The 26,504-nt window shown below is 41.6% G+C and overlaps 1 protein-coding gene across 2 annotated transcripts in view; it reads left to right on the top strand.

The window, feature by feature from the left end:
* Positions 1-1,752: 1,752 nt before the first annotated feature.
* The window catches only part of LOC309389144 (mitotic-spindle organizing protein 2A-like), a 54,399-nt gene continuing 29,647 nt past the window's right edge, over positions 1,753-26,504 (top strand). The window contains exons 1-2 of one of the 2 annotated variants that reach the window (XM_081947151.1): positions 1,753-1,973; positions 21,286-21,404. In XM_081947151.1, the coding sequence (XP_081803277.1) occupies positions 1,837-1,973; positions 21,286-21,404 (256 nt within the window). In that variant the 5' untranslated portion in view covers positions 1,753-1,836. The remainder of the gene's footprint in view (positions 1,974-21,285; positions 21,405-26,504) is intronic. The other variant, XM_081947150.1, reaches the window with a different exon arrangement.

Genomic DNA, 26,504 nt, shown 5'->3' with positions numbered 1-26,504 from the left:
TAAACAACTCTGCCTTCCCTGCTGTCTTCTCTCTTTAGTGGATCAACATTTTCCTTGATTTTTTTCTTGTTATTTATATGTTGGAAGAAGTTTTTTAAAAATGATCTTTGACTTTGCAAGTCTTTGTTCATTCTGAGCCTTTTCTTTCCTGACTTCATCTTTGCAAATTCTGGCTATGGTGATATTCTGCCTTAGTTATGTGTCCTTCTTTCCATTTTTTGTACTTGTCCTTTTTTGGTAGATAGGACCAAGCATTCTAATCTGTTGAGATCCTTCCAGATCTTCACCCTATTTTCTGGGGTGTTGGTCATTCCCGCCAGCTTGTTGTTGTCTGAAAATTTGATGAGTTGTTCTTCTACCCTCTCATCTAGATTGTTTATGAAGATATTGCAAAGTACTACAGCAACAAAGATGATTAGGGGACTGGAAGCTAAAACATATAAAGAACGGTTGCTGGAATTGGGTATGTCTAGTTTAATGAAAAGAAGGACTAGAGGTGATATGATAGTAGTGTTCCAATATCTCAGGGGTAGCCACAAAGAAGAGTGAGTCAAGCTATTCTCCAAAGCACCCGAGGGCAGGACAAGAAGCAAACTAATGGAAACTAATTAAGGAGAGAAGCAACCTAGAACTAAGAAGAAATTTTCTGACAGTTAAAACAATTAATCAGTGAAACAATTTGCCTCCAGAAGTTGTAAATGCTCCAACACTGGAAGTTTTTAAGAAGAGATTAGACAACTATTTGTCTGAAATGGTATAGGGTTTCCTGCCTAAGTAGAGGTTTGGATTGGAAGATCTCCAAGGTCCCTTTCAACTCTGCTATGCTATTGTGAATAACTGAGAAGTACTCCCAAATGAGGCCCTTAAGCCTCATTTGGGAGTCAAGATTCTGAGATAAAAATCCAATTATCAAATCCTCACAACACAGAGACAAGTCTGGTTCACAATTCAAAAAGGTTTATTTACAGAAAAATAAAAAGCGTTTGCAAAGGCGGCCTCTAAGTCTCCTTCCAAGTGGATCGAGTAAAAGGAGAACAAAGAATAGCATTCAAACAATACATTTTATAGACTCTACTCGTAAGAAACTATGGCGGATGAAACGCTAGGATGGCCACACTGTGTTCGATATACTTATTTATTAAATAATAAAAATATATTTTAAAAAAAAACCACCCCACAATTGATTAGAGTTGTAATTAGGAGCAAAATACTACTGAACTCTTTGCGCTTCTGTCTAACCAAATATGCCTTTGATTCAGCAGCGTGTCTCCCACTTCACAACTAAATTAAAACCACATAATTTGGTTTTCAATGGAAACTACTGTAAATTTTAGTCAGCTTAGAAACTGAATTAGTAATTGAATCAGAGAACTCATTACCTTTAACTTTGTTCTTTAACTTATTTATTTTAAATACGTATGCCCTGGCTTTTCTCACTATTGGGTACAACCACACCGTGCTTTATCAATGTATAGATGTGTTTTTCGACTTCCCCGGGAAATCGGCTACAAACTGCAAAACAATTTCAAGGCTTTCATTAAGAGGTTAAGTGAACGAAGCTGTTCAGACCCCGTGGAAGGTGGCGAGGACATGGTCTGAAAATGGAGCACTCTATGTTCTATTTTTACCCATCTGCTACTATCGATCATATCCTATTAGTGAAAAACAGACGCCGAAGAAGGAAGTACCAAATGAGAACTCTACAGTTTAGATCTACCGGCTTTCAGAGAAACTATGCGTCCCTGCGTTTCTCATTAAATAAAAGCCATCCCGAGATGCCTTGCGTGCGGAAGTGAACGTGAGCTCGGAACCTGTTTCTGGGATATCGGGTCGGTGATGGACACGGCAGGGTTACTGAAGGGGGCCACAGCCGTGGGATCGCGAGCTCGGCGGAAACTTCTTACGGCGGAAGAAGCGGAACTATTTGAACTTGTGCAGGCTGCGGGGAGCGGCATTGACCCAGAAGTGTTTAAGTGAGTGATCGGAGGCTGAGGACTTGGAAGTTTGTGGTCATTGCTTTATTAGGAACTATAGGGGCATTATTTCACCCGCTTTTCTTCCCCTCCAGAAGGAGGTTAGAGGGAAGATAGCAACGGGAGACATTTTCGTCCAATTAATTTGTAGTTACTAAAGCATTTAATTTGTGGTGTTCTCGATAGATAACATTGTATCAAATCCTCCTGAAGAGGTGTGTCAACCGTTCACTCTGACCATTTTAAGTTTTGCCTGCAATTATAACCCTAGCCTGTATAATAAAATGCCTTGGAATTCCTATTTCTTAGACTACAATTTAATATATAGTTTGGGGATAATAAAAACTGATAAGAGTTGTATAGGACCCAGGCCCCCATATGATGGTAAGGTGAAGATCAATTAGGTTAACAAAATAACAGAGTTTGAAGGGACTTTGGAAGTCATCTAGTCCAACCTGTTCAAGTAGGAGACCTTGTAGTATAGGGTCTGTACCATTGCAGACAAATGGTTGTCCAGTCTCTTTATGATGGAGCACCTACATCTTCTGAAGGCAAGCCATTCCATTTGTTGATTGCTCTCACCGTTAGGAAATTTCTCCGTAGTTCTAGGTTGCTTTTCTCCTTGGTTAGTTTCTGATAAGTGTGCACCAATATGATGAATCTTTAAAGACAGTCAAATCTACTGTGCAGTGGAAACTTACTGAGTGGAAAATCAAGCCTACCAAAGAATCTACAATGGATATGAGCGAGAAATGATAGTATAAAGGCAGGATATGAGATAGGCAAAAAGTAGCTGGGTCTGCAGAGTGGAAAAAGGAAGAATACAAGCTGTAAAAATAGCTGCAATAGGAAATAGCTAGCCATGGAAAATTAACTGAATGGGAAAGGCACTCTCATCTCTTTCTCATCTCCCTCTCATCTCATCTCATCTCATCTCTCTCATCTCTCTCTGATATATCTCTCATCTCTCTCATCTCATGGACCAGCCAAGGTCTTGAGGTGGAGAGGAAGTTGCACATCTCCCAGTCACACAAGGACAAGAAGAAACGCCTGCGAGATCCAGCAAGAGATGAAGTTTCGCTCCCACTCTGGAATATGGAGCGAATCTCCATCCCCCGTCCTTCTCTTCTCAGGCCTTGTGAGGAGTGAGTGGGAGGGTGAGGGGCGGGGGCAGCCAGTGGTGGGTTCAGCCGACAGGAACCCACAGCAGGGGGATGAAAGCCACGGATTGATGACACTCGTTGCTTTGGATTGCCTGTGCTGCCACTACCTCCCTTGCCACAACAGCACCATTAACTTGTTTCGGCTGGCAAGGGCTCCGCTACTCCTTGCATATTGCACCTCCTGCAAAGTTGCAAGTTGCACGTACCTCCCTCTATGGCAGAGGTTCCAGCCCCACCACGAGCTGCCTAGCCGGTCCCATATTTCAGAGCTCTAGTCACAGGAGTGGCCCATTGGTCATCTCGGAGTACCTCCTCTACTGCACTACGGACCACCAAAATTTTCTCACAGACCACCAGTGGTCCACGGACCACCAATTGGTGACTGCTGATTTAGTATGTAGCAGGAAATATATAGGAGGTGATCGTGAAGAGTGTAACCTCATGTTACCTCAGCCAATGGGGAGTTAGGAGGGATATGGCGGCCGGGACAGGGTTGTATAAAGAAAATATTTTGTGTTGGAACTTTGGAAAGAACCAAGCTTTCATAAGCTTCTCTCCCCGTTTATTGCAATAAATGAAACAAAAGGCCTTCACTGTGTCTTGCCTCTAGTTATTGGTCAGGCGAGCTTGCCTCTGATTACAAAGGAATGTAGCCAGAAGTACATAACAGCGTCTATCCAGTACTTCTTGTCCTGCCTTCAGCTGCTTTGGAAAATAGGTTGAGTCTCTCTTCTTTGTTGCAGTCCCTCAAATATTGGAACACTGCTATCATGTCACCCATTAGTGCTTCTTTTCAATGGACTGGACTAGAATTGAATTCTTTATTGGCCAAGTGTGATTGGACACACAAGAAATTTGTTGTTGGTGCCTAAGCTCTCAGTTTAAAAATACATTCATCAAGAATCATAAGATACAACACTTAGTGATAGTCATAAGATACTAAATAAACAACCAAATCATATTAGGAAACTTAATAAAACAATATAAATAGTAAAGATACAAGCAGCAAGGTTATAATCATAAGTAGGAGGAGATAGGTAATGGGAAGGATATGAAGAATAATAGTAATACAGTGTTAGTAAATAGTTTGACATTGTTGTGGGAATTTAGCAGAGTGTTAATCCAGCCTGGGTTTGCAGAGGGAGATGTTGCTGCTGCCGAGACTGGCTACCCCTCCTCACCAGCCACCTATCTGACTGCCCCCGGCAGACCAAATCCCCCTGGATGGGCCTTCTACCCCAGCCAGGGATGGGTGCAATACCAGTGGATGCCAGCCTTGGTCCCGCTGCCCCGGCTCCGCAGCCAGCACCATCAGCTGCCCCCTCCCCACGGTTCAGGGTGACTTTCAACGGGATCCCAGGAAAGCTGGCTTATTTCCTGAACTGGATGTGGTCCCATCTTGACCACTATGGGGATCAGTACCAAACAGATCAGGACATCATCTCAGCAATTGCTGCCAGTATGATGGAAGGAGAAGCAGCAGAATGGATAGTCCAATTACACGAGAAAGGAGCCCCAGAACTAGAGGACGCAGATGAATTCGTGCAACTACTTTGGGTCAGATTCAAAGATACAGCTCACAGGGAAGAAGTGGAGGTAGAAATCTAGAACCTGAAGCAAAGGGGCAGACCCCCAAAGGAATTCATCTGGGAATTCCGAAGATTGGCCGGAAAGTTGAGAGACTGGCCAGAATGCCTCTTCGTTCACCACTTCAAAGAGTGTCTAGATCAGGACCTCAGGCAAGCTTGTGCCTTCCGAGTGGTCCCTGACCACATACCAGACTGGTACTGGATGGCAGCGGCCATGGACCTGGAGATCTATCCTAACTGGGAAGCCCACCCTGGAAAAACCTACTAAGAGAGTCCTGGGCCGCCGAGCCCTTGCAAAACCGGTTGAAGCACCAAAGCCAACACCCACTGCCACAATCAAGTGCTTCAGGTGCGGTCAGCTTCCGAGTGCTTGTATCAGCTCCCATCCCTCAACTCTGTATGGCAGCAACCCCCCAGGATGAAGAAAACCCCGCAGAGACTGCTAGACAAAGGAAAGCTCTCCCGGCAAGCTGTTGAGGTTCCTTCCCCACCACTAAACGGGGGAGAAACTCCAGCTCCGGAACCCTTTCCAGGCATCAGCAATGAGAGCAGTGATACCATTGAAGAGGATCCGATGGTAAGTGAAGCCATCTGCTCCTTCTCCATTAAGTCCCGAATAGTGGTGCCCAAGACTCGGGCCTAAGGGGACATAGATGCCATCATAGGCACCTGGTGCCTAATTAGCTTTCCAGCCATCCAAAAGCTAGGGAAAGACACGAAACCCCTGGTTCCCCATACATTTTGAGCAAATTGGTGGGACACTAGTGGGTGAAGCCCCAAGTACTCTAGCCATGGAGATCATTAGAGTGGAGATGGGGAGCCACTGGGAACTCATATGCTTCATGGTAGTCCCAAAGATGACCGAGTCACTCATTCTGGGGCTTGCTTGGCTAGACAAATGGGGCCCAGCCATTACGTGGGAAGATAGCTACCAAAAGCTAAAAATGGGCATCACCCCACTGTCGCAACCCTCAGGCCAAAGCTCAACAGGTTCCGCCCCCTAGTAAATCTGGCAGGGGGGAGGACACCGCTACCATCGTGGACGGCCCACACGGATGCCCCCAGGTGCCCAAAGCATATAGAGATCTGGCAGATGCTTTCAGTGAGCACAAATGTAATTTCTTCCCCCCGCCACACCCCTCCATTTACTACGCAATAGAATTCATGCCAGGAGCCAAGCTGCCAAAGCCCAACATGTATTCCATTACCCCTAAAAGAGATGGACAAATTAAGGAAGTACATTGATGCAATCTGGCAAGAGGCTTCATCCAACCCACCAAATCCAAAGTAGTAGCCCTGGTATTACTCAAAGAAAAGAAAGACGGTGGGGATGAGGCTTTGCATGGATTTCCATGGAATTAATTCTGTGTACATTGAGAACACCTACCATCTACCCCTAATGCAGGACATGCTAAACCACCTTGCCAAGGGTAAAGTATTCACCAAACTAGACCTAAGAGAAGATTATTTGTAAAGTCTTGCCTCTCCAATCTTCCCAAGAAAGCAGGACTCTTGAAACTGCATTGGTTCCAAAAGGAGCTTTTATTGGAAGAGATCTCATTTTTAAATGAGAAAAGCTTCTCATTTAAAACCAGCTATTTAAAGCAATGCTAACCAAGCCCCTCCCACACTACATCATTGCAAGGAAACAGAGACTTCATATAGAGATTAACACAGTAATGCAATTAACAGAAACAGAAACTTCATAAACAGACCACTCCATTCCTCCCCCCCTTCCTCCCACCAAAATGCCAAAATGCTCTGTTGAAATATCTGGGACTTGACAGTATTACTGGGTATGGATCAAAGCGGGAGATGAATGGAAGACCACATTTAACTGCCCGTTAGGCAGTTTCCAGTTTAAAATCATGCTGTTTGGGCTGCAGGGAGCTCCTGCCGTGTTCATGCAGCTAATCAATGAAGTGCTACATGAGCACCTGTACAAGGGTGTCCTAGTTGACCTGGATGACATTCTTACAGTTAGTGAGACCCTAGAACAGTGGTTCTCAACCTGTGGGTCGGGACCCCTTTGGGGGTCGAACGACCCTTTCACAGGGGTCGCCTAAGACCATTGGAAAACACATATTTTCGATGGTCTTAGGAACCGAGACACCAATTTTATGGTTGGGGGTCACCACAACATGAGGAACTGTATTAAATGGTCGCGGCATTGGGAAGGTTGAGAACCACTGCACTAGAACAGTGGTGGGCAACCTTTTTTTTCAACTGAGCCAAATCTTGCCAAAACCACGATTGAAATTTATTTTGAGAGCCACATTTTTAAAACCGAAAATACATAGGATGGTACACTGTTTTTAGTTTCAATAAACTCTGGCATTTGAAGCACGCAAGTCTTAAAGCTGTCAAGTTACAAGATCCTTGCATCCCTAACCCTTTAGGAAAAAAACCCCAAGGGGTCTTCAAACCTGACAGCTTGAAGACTTGTGGACTTCAACTCCCAGATTTCTGAGAATTGAAGTCCACCAAGGGCATCTATCATATTAGCCCAGGGATCTGCAAAATTGGCTCTTAAGACTGGTGGACTTCAACTCCCAGAATTCTGAGAATTGAAGTCCACCAGTCTTAAAACAGCCAACTTTGCAGACCTCTGTGTTAGCCCAAAGCCTGGCGCTGGGCGGGCCTTGCTCCCCCATTGGTGGAGCCCCAAGAAGCGAGGAGGGAGAAAAAGAGACGGAGGCCAAGGAGCTTTCCCCCCCCCCCCGCCCCCTCCCAGCAAAAATCTAACCGGGGAGCCGGGCGGGCAGTAGCAAATTAGCCGATCACGCAGCGTGGGCAGTAGCAAATTAACCGATCACGCAGCGTGATCGGCTAATTTGCTACTGCCCGCCCGGCTCCCCAGTTAGATTTTGCTGGGAGGGGGCGGGGGGAAGCTCCTTAGCCTCCGTTTCTTTTTCTGCCTCCTCGCTTCTCGTCCCCGCCCGACTTCAGGATCCTCCCTAATCATTGTGGGTCTAAAAGAAAAAGGAAAGGGGCGCTTGTTTTGAAGTGCCTGAGAGGAGGGAGGGGAGCGGGCGCCCGGTACACAGAAGAGCCGCATTAAAATGTGTAAAGAGCCGCCTGTGGCTCGCGAGCCGCGGCTTGCCGACCACTGCACTAGAAGAACATATTAAACTAGCAGCAGGTCCTGAAAAAACTCCTAGCCACAAAGCTCTATGTCCGTGATGATGAACCTATGGCACATTTGCCACAGGTGGCACACAAAGCCATATCTGAGGGCACATGAGGCATTGCCCTATGCGCTCACTGGCCAGCTGATTTTCGGCCTTCCGGAGGGCGAGAGAGGCTGTTTTCGCCCTCCCCAGGCTTTAGGAAAGCCTCAGGAGCCTGTGGAGGGCGAAAAACAGGTCCTACTGGAAGTTCAGAAACATTAAGTTCGGATGCATTATGGGTGTGGGCATGCACACGTGCACTATTGCACGCACACACGCCATTTTGGCACACAAGTAGAAAAATGTTTGCCATCACTGCTCTATGTGAAGCTGTCCAAATGCAAATGGTGTTAACATACAAACATCATCATCATCATTATTATAATCATATATATATAAACAAATATGTGATAATGTATAAACAAATGTGTGATAATATCAACTTTACAATGTATACTATCTTCCATTATAGTATCAATTATACAACCAACAAAATATTTACTCATCTGTTTTTCTTTCTCAAGTAGACCATATTTCATCTAATTCTATTCCTCTAACTTCAATAGCTGTCATTTAACCAATTGTAGAATAGTTCCCATGTTGTAAAATAATCCGAATCTTCTTTTTGTTTAATTTTTAGGGTTAACCTATCCATCTCTTAACGTATGTATGTATGTATGTATGTATGTATGTATGTATGTATGTATGTATTGTGTCACAACCCCTGGTATGCCCAAATATGGGAGGGAGCATACTGCTTCCCTTTTCTGTCTTTTGGCTCACTCCAGGAGACCATCCAGGCAGAAAACCATCTTTTTATGTTGCCTTTGTTACATTTGTGTTGCATTTGTGCTGATAAATATCCTGTAGATATTATTATAACATCTACAGGAGTTTCTGAGTTTTTCCAACATTGTGCATTTACAATCCTAGCTGCTGTTGGATATGTAAAACCAAATATGTGTTACCCTTATTATAGTTTCCTGAAAGCATGCCCAACAAAAATGTCTCAGGTTTCAAATCTATGCGTCGTCTTGTCATGTTTTCCAGCCATGTGTGTATTTTCTTCCAGTATTTTTGTGCTTTGGGGCATGTCCACCACATATGATAGTATGAGCCTGGTGTTTGATTGCATTTCCAAATTTAACAGATTTGTTTTTATACATGTTTGTACATCTTGCAGGTGAGTAATGCCATCTATAAAACATTTTATAGAGATTTTCTTTGTACGGGGTAGCCTGTAAAGGTTCCAAGAGTTTCCCTCATTAATTTACGAGCCTCGGGACAAAATTCAAAGTAAAACCATTCGTTTAATGCAGTGCTTCTCAATTATTTTCTGTCATGCCCCCCCTAGGAAGAAGAAAACATTTCGCGCCCCCCGCACGACTGTAAATAGTATCATTTGTCTATAAAATTGTTATAAGTACACCTCTGCATAACACTGTATCCTTATTAACGTATAAGAGAATAAAAAAGAAAGAAATGTGGATCAATTTACAACAAAGAATAGCTTTATTAACTGTAGCAGAAGAGAGAGAGAGAGAGAGAGAGAGATTATATCTCTCTGAATAAATATTCAGAAGAATCTATCCACTATAGATGATTGCTCTTTGCAGAATTACTATAGCTTTGTGTCCAAGCGTAGTTAGTTTAGCACTGTTTTGATAAGGCCTAAAAAGTGGAACTTGAATACGCTTAGGATTGTAGATATAAAACAAAGGGAAAAGAATGAACTTTCAGTTTTGTTCAAATAGTTACATATGCTCTGATAGAAAGACATTACCACTTTCAAGGACAAAGTTCTCTGGCTTCCAAACTCCAAAACTCGGCTGCTGAGTCTTCCAGCAGCGGTGGTTCTAGGAGGGTGCTTTATGGTTGTGGGCTGGCTGCTGGAAGACTCTCTGTCTGGAAGACTCTATATCCAAACGACTCTCTGTCCAGCAGCCAGCCCACAACCATAGAGCGCACTCCTAGAGCAGCCACTGCTGGAAGACTCGGCAGCCGAGTTTTGAAGTTTGGAAGGCGGAGAAGAAGTTATGCTCGTGAGCGTGGTCACCTCATGGCAGCTTTGCTCCTGACAGTCAAACGAGATCAAACGAGCCCCCCTTTATGGAGCCTCGCGCCCCCCCTGGGGGGCGCGCCCCACTATTTGAGAAGCACTGGTTTAATGTAAGTTTATGATTTATATTCCATAATTTCTGCCACCTTTCCAAATCTATTGTGTAGCCAAAATTCTTAGCCCAAATTATCATTGGTTCTTTTACTTGTTCTTCTTCCAGCTTGCAAGTTAATAAATAATTGTATATCCTTTTATTTAATTTTGATCTGTTCCCATTAACTTCCTATAGAAGACCAATATGGACTATCTTTTCCAAAACTCCATAGACTTCCTATAGACGTTCGCAAACATCTATAGACAGTTCATCCCAGCATTTGCAGAAGTAGCCCTGCCCATCACAGAATTGCTGAAAACAGCCCTGCCCCCCCCCCACTATGAAACCATGACCAAACCAACCACTGGTCTGGTTCCTGGACTGCCAAAGAGCATTTGAGAAATTAAACCCATTCTTCAGCACCCCGACCACAAACAGTAGTTCGTCATCCAAACTGACGCAGTGACATGGCAGCAGTGTTCTTACAGAAAACCCCCTAGGGTCAGCTCTTATCTTGCGTCTATAAGTCCAAAAAACTCACCAACACGGAAAGACGGTGGGCAATATGGGAAAAAGAACCCTATGCAGTCTGCTGTGCTCTCCTTTCCTGGCAACACTTCCTAGAAGGGAGTAAAGTGCCTTTTGAGGTCTGGCCTGATCATAAAAACCTCAAAGCCCTTAAGACCCCTGAAAGCTCTCCCCCAAGTAGGTCTGCTGGGCGCAATACTTCAAACAGTTCAATTTTCAAATACATCCCAGGGGGAAAGAACTTGCTAGTGGATGCCTTGTCAAGAAAGCTATAATTTAACAGTCAGAGGGAGGAGGTCACCCACGTGATCATTCCCCTTCCCCAACAGTCACCACAAGAGGCCAAGCCAAATGTCAGAGTGACCCGAAGGGGGATCAAATGACAGCTGTGTTGAAGTCTGCACTCCCAGCTGACCAGTAGTTTGAAGAAAATCGAGAAAGCCTGACCCTATGAGAGGGGCTAGCTTGGAAAAGATACAAGCTTTATGTACCTGCCAGTTTGAGGCTTCCAATCCTAAAGCGCAGCCACGACAAGTAGCCAGCCATTTCGGATTCCTAAAAACCGTCCACCTAGCCAGGAGGCAATTCTGGTGGCCCAAGATGAAAGCAGATGTGGCGGATTACATCAGGAGCTGCACTACATGAAAATGAGGCCAGGGAAAACCCCTGAACGTCTCTAGGAAGTGGCCGACCCTTGCCAGCCCTGGGAAGAGATTGCTATGGACTTTATAGTCGAACTCCCAGAAAGCGGAGGAAATACCGTCATTTGGATGGTGATTGACTTATTTTCAAAACAGCCCACTTCACTACCTCCCCAGGATTGCCCTTAGCCAGAAAGTTGGCCAAGATGTTAATCAAGCAGATCTGCCAGCTACATAGTGTGCCCCACAGGTTCATCTCTGACAGGAGGGTCCAGTTCACTGCTAAATTCTGGAGGGTGATTTTAAGGCCCATTGGATTGACCCATGGACTTAGCTCAGCTTCTCATCCAAGTACTAACCAGGCTGCAGAACAGGAAAATGCCATGGTGGTACCTGTGATGCTATGTGGACTATCAACAAGAAAGCTGGGCCAATTTGCTGCTTTTTGCAGAGGTGGCTTACAACGCAGTACACTATAGCATAGGGCTAACCCCCTTTCAGATCACTAGTGCCATGCAATTTGTTCCCATGCCCAATGGCACAAGAACCACCATCGTCCATGACCCTGGCCAAATGGATGGAATCACTGAAGTTGGGTGAACACAAAGTTGGGAAAACATGAAGAAATCACTAGCAGAAGCAGCAGAGGCATACAAGAAACAGACAAACAAACACCAATCTCTCCAGCCCCACTTCCGGTGGGAGATCGTATATATCTGTCAACCAAATACCTTAAACTCAGATTGTCTAGCAAGAAACTAGGACCTAAATTCCTACAACCATTTCCGATAGTGAAAGTAATTAACCCAGTAACGGTACAGCTTAACCTCCCATGCCTATTAGGGAAAGTGCATCCAGTTTTCCATAACAGCTTGCTGAAACCTGCAGTCAGATCACAACTCAGACTGTAGAACCATTCATCACTTAAGACGATGATAATGTAGAAAGAGACCTATTATGAAGTTATGAGAGTATTGGACTCCAGAATGCATAGAGGTTGTTTCAATATTTAGTTCATTGGAAGGGGTACTCTTTGTCTGAGGCTACGTGGGTTAAGAGCTGGGATATGAAAGCAGATAGATTAGTGAAACAGTGTCATGATAAATTTCCTAGTAAGCCAAAAGGTCCCTTGGGGGGGGAGAGGTGGTTAGGAACAGCTGTACTAAAGCACCTCCCTTATCTTGTATCAGGAGCTACTCATCAGCTGGGGGGGGGGGAGCCTGTAAGCCAGGGAGCCATCTTTACTTGGAACTTTCAGGGTTGCCACAGCTGTGGATGGGCAAGCTGTGAGAAAGGGAAGGGGGGTGGAGATAGTGTGTGGTGTATAGCCATAACAACATATTTTCCCTTGGGAGTAAAGGATGATCATCCTGCACCTGGAAAGGCATGACTGGGAATCAACTACAGTTGGGACAGCGACCTGATTGGGCCATGTGACACCCATGTGAATGCAGGGGAAGAAACTTTGACTTTACTTTGGGTGGAGAAAACCTGGGGACTTCAGATTCTCAGTTTTCCCAGATGTGCCAATATGACATCTCTAATAAATTCAAGCTTTGAGGAAAATGCCAACCTTGGAGTTTTGATTTCGTTGGGGTATTACTTGGAACCCTGACAACGGTATTAGTGCAGTATTTCAGGTTCAAAAGGAAAAAGGCAGTTTGAGGCACACCTGTAGCATCTGTTTGCATTATTGGCAATACATTGCTCAACCAAGGTGTAGCACTGCTTACATAAACTTACTATGTAATCAAGATATGAAAAAAACAATGGCAACAATTTGCCTTAATGATCTTAAAGTGGAAAACAAAATACAACAAGGTGTACAACAAGGTGATACAATATCACCTATTCTTTTCTCAGCCTGCCTTGAAGAAGTATTTCACAAACTAGACTAAGGAAAAGAAAAAGCAGCCTGAAAAACAGCCATGTTATGCTTAATAAATTCACTAAAGAAAGAAAAATAATTATATCTGATGAAGAACTAGACCTAATAGACCACTACAAATATCTTGGGCAATGGATCTCAAGGGGAAGTGATACAATAAAGGAAATTGAATGGTTCTCTAAATGTGGTTGGCAGATATTTGGCAAGCTAAATGTAATTATCAAGAAGAAGCTCTCCCTATGCCTGAAGAGAAAAGTTTTTGATCAATGTGTGCTACCTGCTCTAACATATGCTGATGAAACATGGACATTAACCTCACAATAGATACAAAAGCTATGAGTGATGCAAAGAGCCATGGAAAAATTACATACTACATATTACAAGACAAGATAGAAAGATATGCACATGGTATGTCATCCACTGACTCACCTCATTTGTGTGCATTACCCCCTGCCTCTTTTTCACTATCAAAGGCCTTCAGGAACTTCTTTGATCCAGAGCTCTGTTATTGGTTACAGAGGCCTTCAGGAAAGACCTTTAGGAAAGGCCTCTGCAGCCGATAACAGAGCTCAGATCAATCCGGAGCTCTGTGTCACTGTGTTTATTTGGTTTGCCAGCTATGTCTACATTCTGTGCAGAATGAACTGTCTCTTATCAGCAATGATTTACTGTGCAGGTCATTACATCACATTCCTTCTTCCTTCCTTCCTTTGTCTGTATGCAGGCAGACAGGGGAGCTCTGCCAAGATGTAATTATTAGCTTAGTAAGTTTGTATTTTTACTTTATTTACATTAAAATTTTTTTATTAGATTATGCCTCGGGTTTATTTCGCTTACTTCAAAGGTATGCTTTCAAGGAAGGCCAAGATTCACACCACGTTAATTCAGGGCGGAATTCACACCCTGACACTCTCATATCAGCTACAGAGGCTTTCAAGAAAGGCTTCCTGGGTGCAGAAGAAATGGGCTGAGGTGTGCGAGGCCTGGCTGCAGCTGTCCAAAGTTAAGGAGTAGGGCAGTTCCACCCCCCATCCCCACCCTAACTTAATTTACCTGTGCTCCCTGGGGTCTTAATTAGGGCTTATATTGGGAGTAGGGCTTATATTGGGAGTAGGGCTTATATTGGGCGCATGTGTAAAAATCAAGCTAGGACTTACTTTCTAAGTAAGTCATATTTTCAGGGAAACATGGTACCACTGAGCAAGTAGTAGCAAAAATAATCAGTTCTATGATTGTTAGGTTTTGTTTTAAGAACTGTTTCAGAATGAACTCGGGTATGCCTAAGTCTACATTTTTATGCCATAGAACCCACCACAATAATCAGATTTGTTGGTCATTGTTAGGGTGTAACCAACAAGTTGGGTAGACAATATATTGCACAAGGCATGTTATGTATCTTTAAGAGAGGAGCTCTGCTAATTAGTAGATTACAGCATTTAAATTGCAGCTGATGTTGTTGCTCTCTCTCTCTCTCTCTCTTGATTGATGTATGATAACTGCTGTCTAACTGTTACTACTGTTGCTACTACTTACTGTGTGTAAGTTATTTGCTACTTGTATCCAAGTTATCTTGGTAGTATTGGACTGTTTTTTTCTGTGTATGACTTTTTGGCTGTGTTTATGGATTTTGCTATATTCTTCAAAAAGTAAAGTTTATTTTGTTACTTTACTATCCATTATTCAGTGTGGTTGCTTTATCTATCGCACGCTGCGTATACTTTACAGGGTTGTTCTGTTATAACCTCAACCTGGGGTTCATTGCTAGTGCTTAATCGCACAAGTACCTAACATTGGTTATGGGCCCAGACGCCCTGCCTTAACCATAATTTTTTTTTTTTAAGCACCACTTTTTGGATAGTTTATTTTTGTGAATATGGCACAAGAACAGTCTGCTGCACTCTCCATGATTACCCGGTTTGATGGAACCAACTATGTTTCCTGGTCCTTGAAGTGTTCCCTACTTCTGCGTAGAGAAGGACTGTGGTTTGTGGTTCAGAACCCACCAGATGTTACAGATTGGGATCCTGCTGATAATGAGGATGCGAAGAAGATTGCGCAGCTTAACAGGGACCATGAGAGAGCTCTCTGCATTATTGGACTAACACTGAATGACCAGCAACTGGTCCATATTCGTGGCGAAGAGTCTGCTGCTAGGTGTTGGAACACATTGCGGAGAATTTATGTTCGGGACAGTGTGGGTGCTCATATTCATCTCACACGGAAACTGTTTAGAGCCCGTTTGCAAAAAGGTAGTGATATGTTGGCTCATTTAGACTTCATGAAGAAAACTTTGCAGGATTTGCAAGAAAAAGAGTTGATTTTTTCTGAGCTTCAACAGGTGTATATTATTCTATCATCGCTTGATGAAAGCTACGACTCTTTTGTTTCCTCATTGGAAGTTCTTTCACGAGATGAACTGACATTATCTGAGGTTACCGGGAGATTGCTTGAAGAGTCCAGACGAAGAGAGGATAGAGTTCAGTTCAGAGACAATCAATCACAAGAAGAAACACAGTTTTCAACTGTAAATTTTGTTAAGAAATGTTATTCTTGTGGTGGTAAGGGGCATATTGCTAAGAACTGTAAAAATAGCAAGAAAAGGAGTGTTGCTAATAGTAAAAGAAAAAGCAACAATGTTACTGTAACTGTAGCTAAGGTAGATAAGGCTGTAAACCATAGTTTCTGGGTGGTTGACAGTGGCGCATCCCATTCTATAACTAAGGTTAAAGAAAGGTTTGTTACTATGAAGGCTAGCAAACAGCACATTTCCTTAGCAAATGGTTGGAAAATTAAGGCTTCAGGTGAAGGTACAGCTTATTGTCCATGTATTAATGAAAAATTGGAAATGTTATATGTACCTAAAATGAAATTTAACCTATTATCTGTAAAAGACCTTGTGAAATGTGGGTTTACAGTAACATTTAAGAATGATAGATGCATTATTGAAAAAGAAGGTAATAGTGTTATTGCCAATTTGGAGAATAATTTATTTATTCTACATGAGAACTCTTTAAATATTGCGAGTTCTGAACCTGGTTATAAGAATAAACAGCCCCATGATAACTGTATACATCTACTTCATAGACGTTTAGGCCATGTAAATTTTAAAATGGTACGTCAAACTGTTATTCTATCTAATGGAATCAATTTGAAACCTTGTTCAAAATATCTTAACTGTAATGCCTGTAACCAGGCTAAAAGTAAGGTTACCCCTGCAAACCGGTTTCAAGGATTCAAGACATCTAAACCACTGGATGTAGTGTTTGCAGACCTAATTGGCCCTAAGAAACCTAGCTTAGGAGGTGCCTGCTATATACTCAGCATTATGGACCATTATTCTAGGTATGGTTTCTGTTATGTAATGAAATCAAAGGCAGAAACTTTCCAACATTTTACTAAATGGTTAAAGTTTGTTGAACGTAAGATGGATAAAAAAGTACTTTGCCTAGTCACTGATAATGGGTCTGAATTCACTAATCATAAGTTTACATCAATGTTGGAGAATGCTGGTATAGAACATAGGCGTTCTGCCCCCTACAGGCCAGAACATAATTCATTTATTGAAAGACGTGGTCAATCATTGCAGGCAATGACCAGAACTATGCTGGTTGATTCTGGTTTGTCAGAAAAGCTTTGGGGTGAGGGTATAATGTGTGCAAACCATATTCTGAACATAGTAGTTAACTCAACTACTGGTAAGATTCCTTATACTCTTTGGCATGGTAGGAAGCCTGATTTGAGTTATTTACACACATTTGGTGTCCCTGCTTGGGTGCATATTCCCTCACAGACTAGACGGAAGGATCAAAGCAGAGCTAGGAAGATGGTTTTTGTTGGGTACAATTCCAATCATAGATCGTTTAGGTTCTGGGAACCTGGAACTCGGAGAATTATGCACAGTGCTAGTGCTAAATTTTCAGAACATGTTGGTTGGGAGAAGCTAGAACAAGAGTTTCACAAGGTTTGTGATGATATAGATGTTGATCGTTTGGTTAATCATGATACACCAAATGAGCAGTTAGAGAATCAGGATGGTCCATCTATTACTCTGAAAAGGGAGGAAGATGTAGATGTAGAATCTACTCGTGAGGTGGAACAGGATGATTCTGCAAGTCCTGTATTGCCTAGGAGGTCTACTAGGGACAGGCATCCACCCGACAGATACCAAGCCAGTGTAGTATTGCAAGTTAGCATAGAATCTTCTAGTTTTGCAGAGTTAAGGCTGTATCCTGAAGAGGAAAAGAAATTGTGGAAAACAGCTATGGAGAAGGAGTTGAAATCCTTACAGGAATTGAAGGTTTATGAAGAAGCTAGGCTCCCTTCAGGGGAGAGTGCAATTGGCTGTAGATGGGTGTTTAAAATTAAAAACGATGCTGCTGACAATGCTATTTATAAGGCTCGTTTAGTTGCTCAAGGGTTTTCCCAAACTGAGAGGGATTACGATGAGGTTTTTGCTCCGAGCTTGAAAGCCTCTACGTTGAGAGCAGCATTGGTGTGGGCTGCTAAGTATCGGTGTAATGTTACCCATATTGATGTTGAAACAGCGTATCTGCATGCTCCATTGCAGCATACCATTTATATGAAGATGCCACCAGGTGTGGATTCTAATGGCCAGACTGGTTGTTGGAGACTTAAAAAGAGCCTTTGTGGTTTAAAACAGTCCGGTTTTGAGTGGAACAGATGCATAGTAAATGAACTAAAAGCTATGGGATTTATTCCAGGTTTGGCTGATCCTTGTTTATTTAGACGGGTGAAAAATGGTTTGATCTCGTTGTTGCTTTTGTTCACGGACGATATAGCTATTATTACTAGGTCTGAGCAGGAAGCTATTGACATTGTTTCACAATTAGAGAGTAAATTTAAAATCCGGAATTTGGGTGAAATTAAGCATTATCTGGGCTTAGACGTGGTTAGAACCAGTAAAGGTTTTAAGCTGTCGCAGGCTGGTAAAATTAACCATTTACTTAAGAAATATAGCATGGAGCTATGTAAGACTGCAAAGACACCAATGGCATTGGGGTTTAAACCGGAGGTTACTGAGGGTACTGGTTTTGATAAGGGAATCTATCAATCTTTGATAGGTAGCCTAATGTACCTAAGTAATTGGTCTAGACCAGATATATCATTTAGTGTGAACCAACTGGCTAGATTCAATGATAGTCCTTCAGAGAGGCATTGGCAAGCAGCAAAGTGTGTGCTGCGTTATTTGAAGAAAACTATCCACTATGCATTATATTTAGAACCGAATAGGGATTTAGTTTTGACTGTTTATGCTGATGCGAATTTTGCAGCTGCTATAGATAATAGGAAGTCAACTTCCGGCATAGCCTTTATGCTAGGTGGTGTACTGATTGGATGGAAGTCGATACGACAGAAACACATAAGCTTATCCACAATGGAAGCTGAGTTTTCATGTTTGTCGTTGACATGTACTGAGCTGATATATTATAAGCAGTTGCTTATAGATATGGGATTAAGTATCAATGAACCTTTTACTGTTTATGAAGATAATCAGGCAGCAATAAAAATGGCGACTAGTTTAGCTATTAAGACGAGATCGAAGTATACTGATTTGAGATATCTTAATGTTCGACAAAGCATTAAGGATGGCCTGATAAAGTTGGAATATTGTTCAACTGAAGACAATTTAGCAGACAACTTCACTAAGGCACAAAGTTCAGTAAAACATACCTCATCATGTGAAGGTTATCATCTTACATTGTGAGTGGATATATTGATCTACCCAAAGGGGAGAATGTTAGGGTGTAACCAACAAGTTGGGTAGACAATATATTGCACAAGGCATGTTATGTATCTTTAAGAGAGGAGCTCTGCTAATTAGTAGATTACAGCATTTAAATTGCAGCTGATGTTGTTGCTCTCTCTCTCTCTCTCTTGATTGATGTATGATAACTGCTGTCTAACTGTTACTACTGTTGCTACTACTTACTGTGTGTAAGTTATTTGCTACTTGTATCCAAGTTATCTTGGTAGTATTGGACTGTTTTTTTCTGTGTATGACTTTTTGGCTGTGTTTATGGATTTTGCTATATTCTTCAAAAAGTAAAGTTTATTTTGTTACTTTACTATCCATTATTCAGTGTGGTTGCTTTATCTATCGCACGCTGCGTATACTTTACAGGGTTGCTCTGTTATAACCTCGACCTGGGGTTCATTGCTAGTGCTTAATCGCACCAGTACCTAACAGTCATGGCTCATTCCACTCAGATAAAAGATGTGGTTTTATACTGATTTCAGATAAATCACATCTAAATATTGAAATGATTTTGAAGATCTTTGCCTGAGTTCCATTTTTGCACTATAACAGCACCAATATTTTCTCAATCTGTGATTGTTATAGCTCATTCTGTGCAGAGGAGTGTGATTTAATGGTAATTTCAGATGGATTTTTATTAAAAATATGAAATCATCACAAACATTTAAATGCAACACCTGTTTTCAAATAATTTTAAAAATCAACATCTATAGTCCTAAAGAAGGGCAAAATGAGCTCCTATTGATTTTATATTGTAATCATGTGGTTATAGCAATAGCACTTAGACTTATATACCACTTCACAGTGCTTCACAGCCCTCTCTAAGCAGTTTACAGAGTCAGCGTATTGCCCTCAACAATCTGGGTCCTCATTTTACTGACATTGGAAGGATGGAAGGCTGAGTCAACCTCGAGCCAGTGAAACTTGAACTGCCAAACTGCAGTCAGCCAGCAGTCAGCAGAAGTAGCCTGCAGTACTGCACTCTAACCACTGCATTACCATGGCTCTTCTGTAAGAGTTCAATATACATATCCCTACTTCATGATGTTATATTAAACTTAAAGAACTGCTGCTTTAAAGAAATGAATGATGCTTTGCAAGGACATTATGACTGAACGGATAGCTTATGCTTTCACTGGAGAGAATTTTAATCATAAATTACATAAAGGAACCCAAATTCTATACTTATTAGCACACATATTATGTCTGAATGGAGATTTGCTACTATCTTGAGCATTGAAACCATTTGAGCTACTTGATTTTATCAGTATATTTGACATTTACTGTATATGTCAAATAAAATGGGAATGGTGGATGCTTGTTCTATTTTTGTGAGATAAAGTGTGCGTGTTCAGCAGCTGAATAGAGGACAAAGTCTTCAGTTCCTGGCAAGCAAACTCTAGTCAGTTGTTCTTTAGAAAGAGTCATTGCTGATTAATCAATGCTTCTCTGGAAGAACTAGAATCCAAGACTTAATAGTATTCTGATTTAGCGGCACATATGGAAATAATCAAAACAGCATATGTCAATCTCAGATACAATTTAAACTGTAATCAGAAAGTTTAAACTGGATCAGAAAGATCAGTAGTGGAAAGGATGATTACCTCTGAAAATTCTTAAATACATTATTGCATGAAATAAAAATTGAGCTGGAAAGAATACACTTGTGTAAGGCCCAACCTCTCCCCATTAATCAACAAAGTAAAGATTTTTGAAACTTTGCATTTCAAAAGGAAGCTTTTATTGAGAAAGGTGAAAGCTGGGTGAAAGCAAAGAAGGGTCTGGGGTCCTTAAGACAATACAATAGGAATAAAAGAAGTTAGAATTTCCTCCCAACCGTCGAATGTGGATTTAGCCAATCTGCAGGTATGAAGCTGTTGCTTGTAAGGGACGCTCTGGGAAAGTAATAAGACTTTCTCAGGCTTGCTTCCTGAATGATGCAGTCCACATGGCTCTCCCTCCCTATCCATTCCCCAAAAGGTGAGAAAGTGCCAGCCTCTAGGTGCCAGGCTAGCAGTTATAAAGCGATTAATTACATGGTAAAGGACAGCGATGGCTAATCTTTTTTGGATCGTGTGCCAAAAGCAGGGGGAGCACAGGGGGGTTCGTGCACAGGCATGCCCACACCCATGCAATGGGCGTGCATGTGCGTGCCATCAGCACTCCCCCCTGCTTTTGGTGCGCTTTTTTCGCCCTCCCCAGGCTCCAGAGGCTTTCCATCCACTTTCACAGATCTGACACTCTTGTTTCTATATTCTTGGGGTGGGATTACCAAACGTGTATATATTTGAATTATGTCCATCAGTTTTTTTAGACACTTGTTAATTTTACTTAACAAGCGAGAAACAATTGGTTTCAGATACTGTAATCGAGAAAGTATTACATTTTTATTTTCTCTCCTTAGAATTCTGCTGGACCTTCTACGCATGAATGTGTCACCTTTGGCTGTCTTTCAGATGTTGCGTTCCATGTGTGCTGGGCAGAGATTAATTAGTACTGAGGCTCCTTCTGATGCAGCACGAGGTCAGTGGTGCCCCCCATTTGTTGAGAGGCATGTATTAGAATGCCTCAGTCAGGGTTTGGTCTAAGGCAAGGAACAGCAGCAGTGACATGAGTACTTTGGATCGTTGGAAGATTATCTATATAATAGTTTGATAATTTTCTATTTGACAAAACATTCTGAAGACAAAACAGAGTTATGCTAATTTCTTAAATGTCCTCATATTCTTGATCTGAGACAACATTTTAGCATTAATAAGTGTTGTACTGTTAATGTCTGTGTTTTTCAAACAATCCACTTTATTTGTATTTAAAATTTCCCCAAAAAAGTTGCTTTTGTTTTATTTTATTTTTCAATCTCTTCTGGTATCTACCAACAATATAAGTTGCATTCATTTCTTGAAAAATCATACATCAAAATTTATTCTTTTTAAAATAGGTTAAACCCCGGTCTCAGTTTACTGCATTTCTAAGTTCCAGATAGTGTCCTTTTTCCAGGTAGCTTATCACTAGAAACATGTAGAACAGCCATATGTTGTATCAGATCATAGAACTATCCATCTGATTGCTTCAATTCTGCCAGAGTTTGAACCTAATATTTTCTGGGCCAAATCTTGGATTGTTTCTTCTAACAGTATGTACAAAGTACCGTATTTTTCAGAGTATAAGACGCATCATCGTTACCTCAAAAAAGAGGCTGAAAGTCTGGGTGTGTCTTATACACCGAGTACAGCATTTTTTGCTTTCTGAAGCTTTCCTTTTGGAAAGCTCTTTAATGGATTGATGAGAATTAGATTGATCAAGTACTGTGCCAACAGAAAACACCTACCCACCTACTGTATTTCTCTCTATCTCTATTTCTCGCTATATATATCCCTTTACCTACCTACCTACCTACACTCTCTCTCCCTACCTACCTACTGTATTTCTCTCTCTTTCTCTCTTTCTATTCCTCTACCTACCTACCTACCTACCTACCTACCTACCTACCTACCTACTCTCTCTCTCTCCCTACCTATCTACTGTATTTCTCTCTCTTTCTCTCTTTCTATTCCTCTACCTACCTACACACACTCTCTCTCCCTCCCTACCTATTGCATTTCTCTCTCTCTCTTTCTCTCTCTCTTTCTCTCTATCCCTTTATCTACCTATCTACCTACCTACCTACTCTCTCTCTCCCTACCTATCTACTGTATTTCTCTTTATCTATCTCTTTCTATTTCTTCCTCTCTATCCCTCTACCTACCTTCTCTCTCTCTCTCTCTCTCTCTTTCTCCCTTTACCTACCTACCTACCTAACTTCTCTCTCTCTCTCTCTCTCTCTCCCTCTCCCTCTCCCTCTCTCTCTCCATACCTACCTACTGTATTTCTCTCTCTTTCTCTCCCTGTCTATCCCTCTATCTACCTACCTATTTTTTAAAAAATTTGCCTCTTCAAAACCTTGGTGCGTCTTATACTCCAGTGCTTCTTATAGTCCGAAAAATAGGGTATATATTACTAAGCTATCATTGACTTGGCATATTTTCAATTAAATATAACAACAGAAGTAGTGCAACGTTATAGTTTTAGGTTGCTTTCACTCTAAAAATTGATCAGGTTTTCTGCAGTAAGACTTTCCAATGTAAATAATAGTTATTTCATTAATATGCAGCCTCAAACCTCTGTTGCATTATAGACTGTTCTTTGTGAGTATAACTCAGGGCAACATCTGAAATGATTGTAACAAGCACATATTTATTCTTCTTAATACTTAAATGAAATCTTTATTGCATAATCCTCTTTGTTACAAAGCATGAAAAGTAACAACATAATCCTGCTATGTTTCTCTGCAGTTCACTCTGTTCTATTCAGCAATGAAAAATACTGCCTGTTTCATTTTAGAATGGTAGTTGCTAACTATCATGAGTGTAAATAAAAAAGCACATTTGAATATTTAATTAATATCCAGGTTATCTTGCTTGTTAACCTAGGCTCCTTCAGAGCATTATTTATTTATTTATTTATTTTATTATTTATATATTTATTTTTATTTATTTAATTGATCTTGACACTGCATATATCACCAATACTTTTGTAGTTTCTGACTTAGTGTCATTCACTAGAAGAACAGTAATGCAATGTGATCAAATGTGAGGTTTTAAACAGCAAAATCCTAACTTAATGCTAGAAACTGTATGATTCTAGGGCAGCGATGGTGAACCATTTTTGGCTCGCGTGCCACAAGGGGGGGAGCGCAGGGGGGTCATGTGCAGGCGTGCTGCACCCATAATGCAATGCGTGACCCCCAGTGCGCATGCGCACACAACGCGCGACCCCCCCATTTTTACATGCTTTTTTCGCCCTCCCCAGGCTCCAGAGGCTTTGTAGGAGCCTGGGGAGGGCGAAAAGAGCCCCCCCCCGGAGGCCCTCCGGAGGCTTCAGGGACCATCCGGAGGCTTCCCTGAAGCCTTTAGAACACTTAAAACCACCCTCTGAGCAAACCGGAAGTGACTTCCGGTTTGCTCGGAGAGTCGTTTTAAGCACTCCGAAGGCTTCAGGGAAGCCTCCGGACGGTCCCTGAAGCCTCCGGAGGGCCTCCGGCGGGGCAGAAAGGCTCTTTTTGCCCTCCCCAGGCTCCTATAAAGCCTCTGGAGCCTGGGGAGGGCGAAAAATGGCTTTTAAAAAGGTGAAGTCAGCTGGCCAGTGCGTGCATGCGCGCTGGCCAGCTGACAGGGCAGCGCTCGCGTGCCCTGACAAATGGCTCTGCATGCCACCTGTGGCACGCGTGCCATAGGTTCGCCATCACTGCTCTAGGGTGAATTTTTCATACATTAAAACTGAACAGGAGAAAGTATGAACATCAATTTGATCAATGGGGAATTAGCTTGCAAGAATGAAAGTTGATGAAAAAATAGGCTATATTGTGTGTTGTGTTCTCTTTCAATGGCTCTTCTCAGTTACATTATGAACATTTGTGTTAGTCCTTGTGTGGAATTCTAGATGGTCTAGGACCTTTTTTTTTTTTTTTGCTTGTGGTAGTTTCATTATTCAACAAGCACTAGTTGACTAATGAAATATTTGCAAGCAAAGAACCAAGCTCAGAGAGCACTAAGAATTCCCCTGAGCTACAAATATTATAGCATTAGCACTTATATACTGCTTCACAATGGTTTACAGCCCTTTCTAAGCAGTATACAGTGTCAACATATTGCCCCCAACAATTTGGGTCCTCGTTTTACCCACCTCAGAAGGATGGAAGGCTGAGTCAAACTTGAGCCTGGTAAGATTCAATCAGCCAAACTGCTGGCAGCCAGTAATCTGCAGAAGTAGCCTGTAGTATTGCACTCTAATCATTGCGCCACCGTGGCTCTTATCTATTATCTTCTATTAGTCTTTGTAGCTTAACTTTTCTGGCATTTATCGCTATAAACTGCAACATGAAATTATTCCCCGAGTGCCATAATTCTCAGTAAAGTTTTACATAAGACTGTTGAATTTATTTACCTAGGGGAATTTATTTTCCTCTAATACCATGAAATATTTGATGTCACAAATATGAGACTAACTATATAATATTAAATATTAATATTAATTCAATATTAAAATTGAATTTTAACCATATGTCATACTGATCACCTACTCCTCATTTCTATATAACCCTCTTCACTTCACACTCCAGTCCTATTTTTTTCAAGTTGTAAAAGCACAATAGATCTAAAAAAATGAACTGAATTGTAATGAAACTTCATGTTGAATTCATACCTCAAAAATGAGTGTGCTTCAAAAAACCTTGGTTAAGCAAACTATGGCTTAGGATAATATACAAAGTCAGAGTGTCCTTTCTGATAGTGGAGTATACTGCTGCTGCACTTACTACCGTAGGTTGTTCCTTGCTGTAAGAAACCTCTGAATTAAATTAAAGGTACATCAGTACATCTAAGAATGCAAACATTTTATTCATAAGAAATCTTTTGAGGGAGGAAAGAGTTTCAAAAGCAAGTGTAAGCGAAGTCTTAACCCTTTTCTTGCTATTTCTCCATTCTGCTGCCCATCCCAGTCAGTCCTATCACATGTATACATAAGATACAAATATCACTTTTCAGTTTAGTTTGTGTTAAGTAAGTAAGCTCCCCGTTAGGAGAGCGAGTGTGCAGAGAAGCGTAATGAGAGTGGTATGCAAGAACACACACAAACCAGCATACAGGGACACTGAATAGTATAAAATATAGTAGTTTATTATGTGGAAATATAGAGGTATTGAGAGTCCATCAAACAGTCCAAGTCATACACAGTTCAGTCATTCAGTTATCAAATAGTCAGTCTAGCACACAAACAGCTAACAGTAGCAAAACACAGTACCTCACAATACACCGATCAGCATCTAACAAACAGAGAGCTTACAGTCATTCAGGCTCCCTTTTATGGCTGCTTGAGGTAACAGCAACCAATTACATCTCTCTAGCATTTAAAGTAACAGATACATTTGTTAACAATCATGGCTTATATACATTGCCAAGCCAAGCCTAGGGTTACATCCCTAACATTCTCCCCTCTTGGGTTGTCAATGTATTTACGCACAACTTCACATTCTCAATCCATAATCATCACAACAATGTTTATGTTTTACCGTACCTTGAGCTTTGGTAAAATGATCAGCAATGTGTCAGGCCTGTAATCCTGTTCCTTTTAGGATCTTTGGCCTGCCACATAATTAAAACATATATATATTATGCTGTTTCATTGGTATAGTAGTTGGGAGGAGGGAATAGAAAGGAGTAGGATTGTGGAATGTATTGTTATGGATTTCTTAGAAGCTCAAGGTCATCTTTTGTCTCCGCACCTCGACACCTGGCCGGAAGAAGAGGAGTGTACATGCCAGCGTGGAAGATGAAGATTGGACCATGTGATGAATTATGGGGTGTGGGGATAGATGATGAACTTTTAACTGGGTGAATTCACCGGATGTACATTAGAGTTTAAATTTCAACAGCATAATGCCAACATGCCTGTCTTATTAAATTGGAGTTTTAAGGACTACTTTGCCTTGGACAATGATTTATTTCTGCATGGTATTTGGAACGCTGACATTATTTCAACTCTCCCTTAAAAATTTTTCTTTCATCGGGGTACTGAATCCCAGCTCTG

Source organism: Natrix helvetica (genome assembly GCF_964273705.1).
Source record: "Natrix helvetica genome assembly, chromosome: 3".
Taxonomy (NCBI): domain Eukaryota; kingdom Metazoa; phylum Chordata; class Lepidosauria; order Squamata; family Natricidae; genus Natrix; species Natrix helvetica.
The sequence above is the reverse complement of the archived record's forward strand: the minus strand, read 5'-3'. Positions and strand labels throughout refer to the sequence as shown.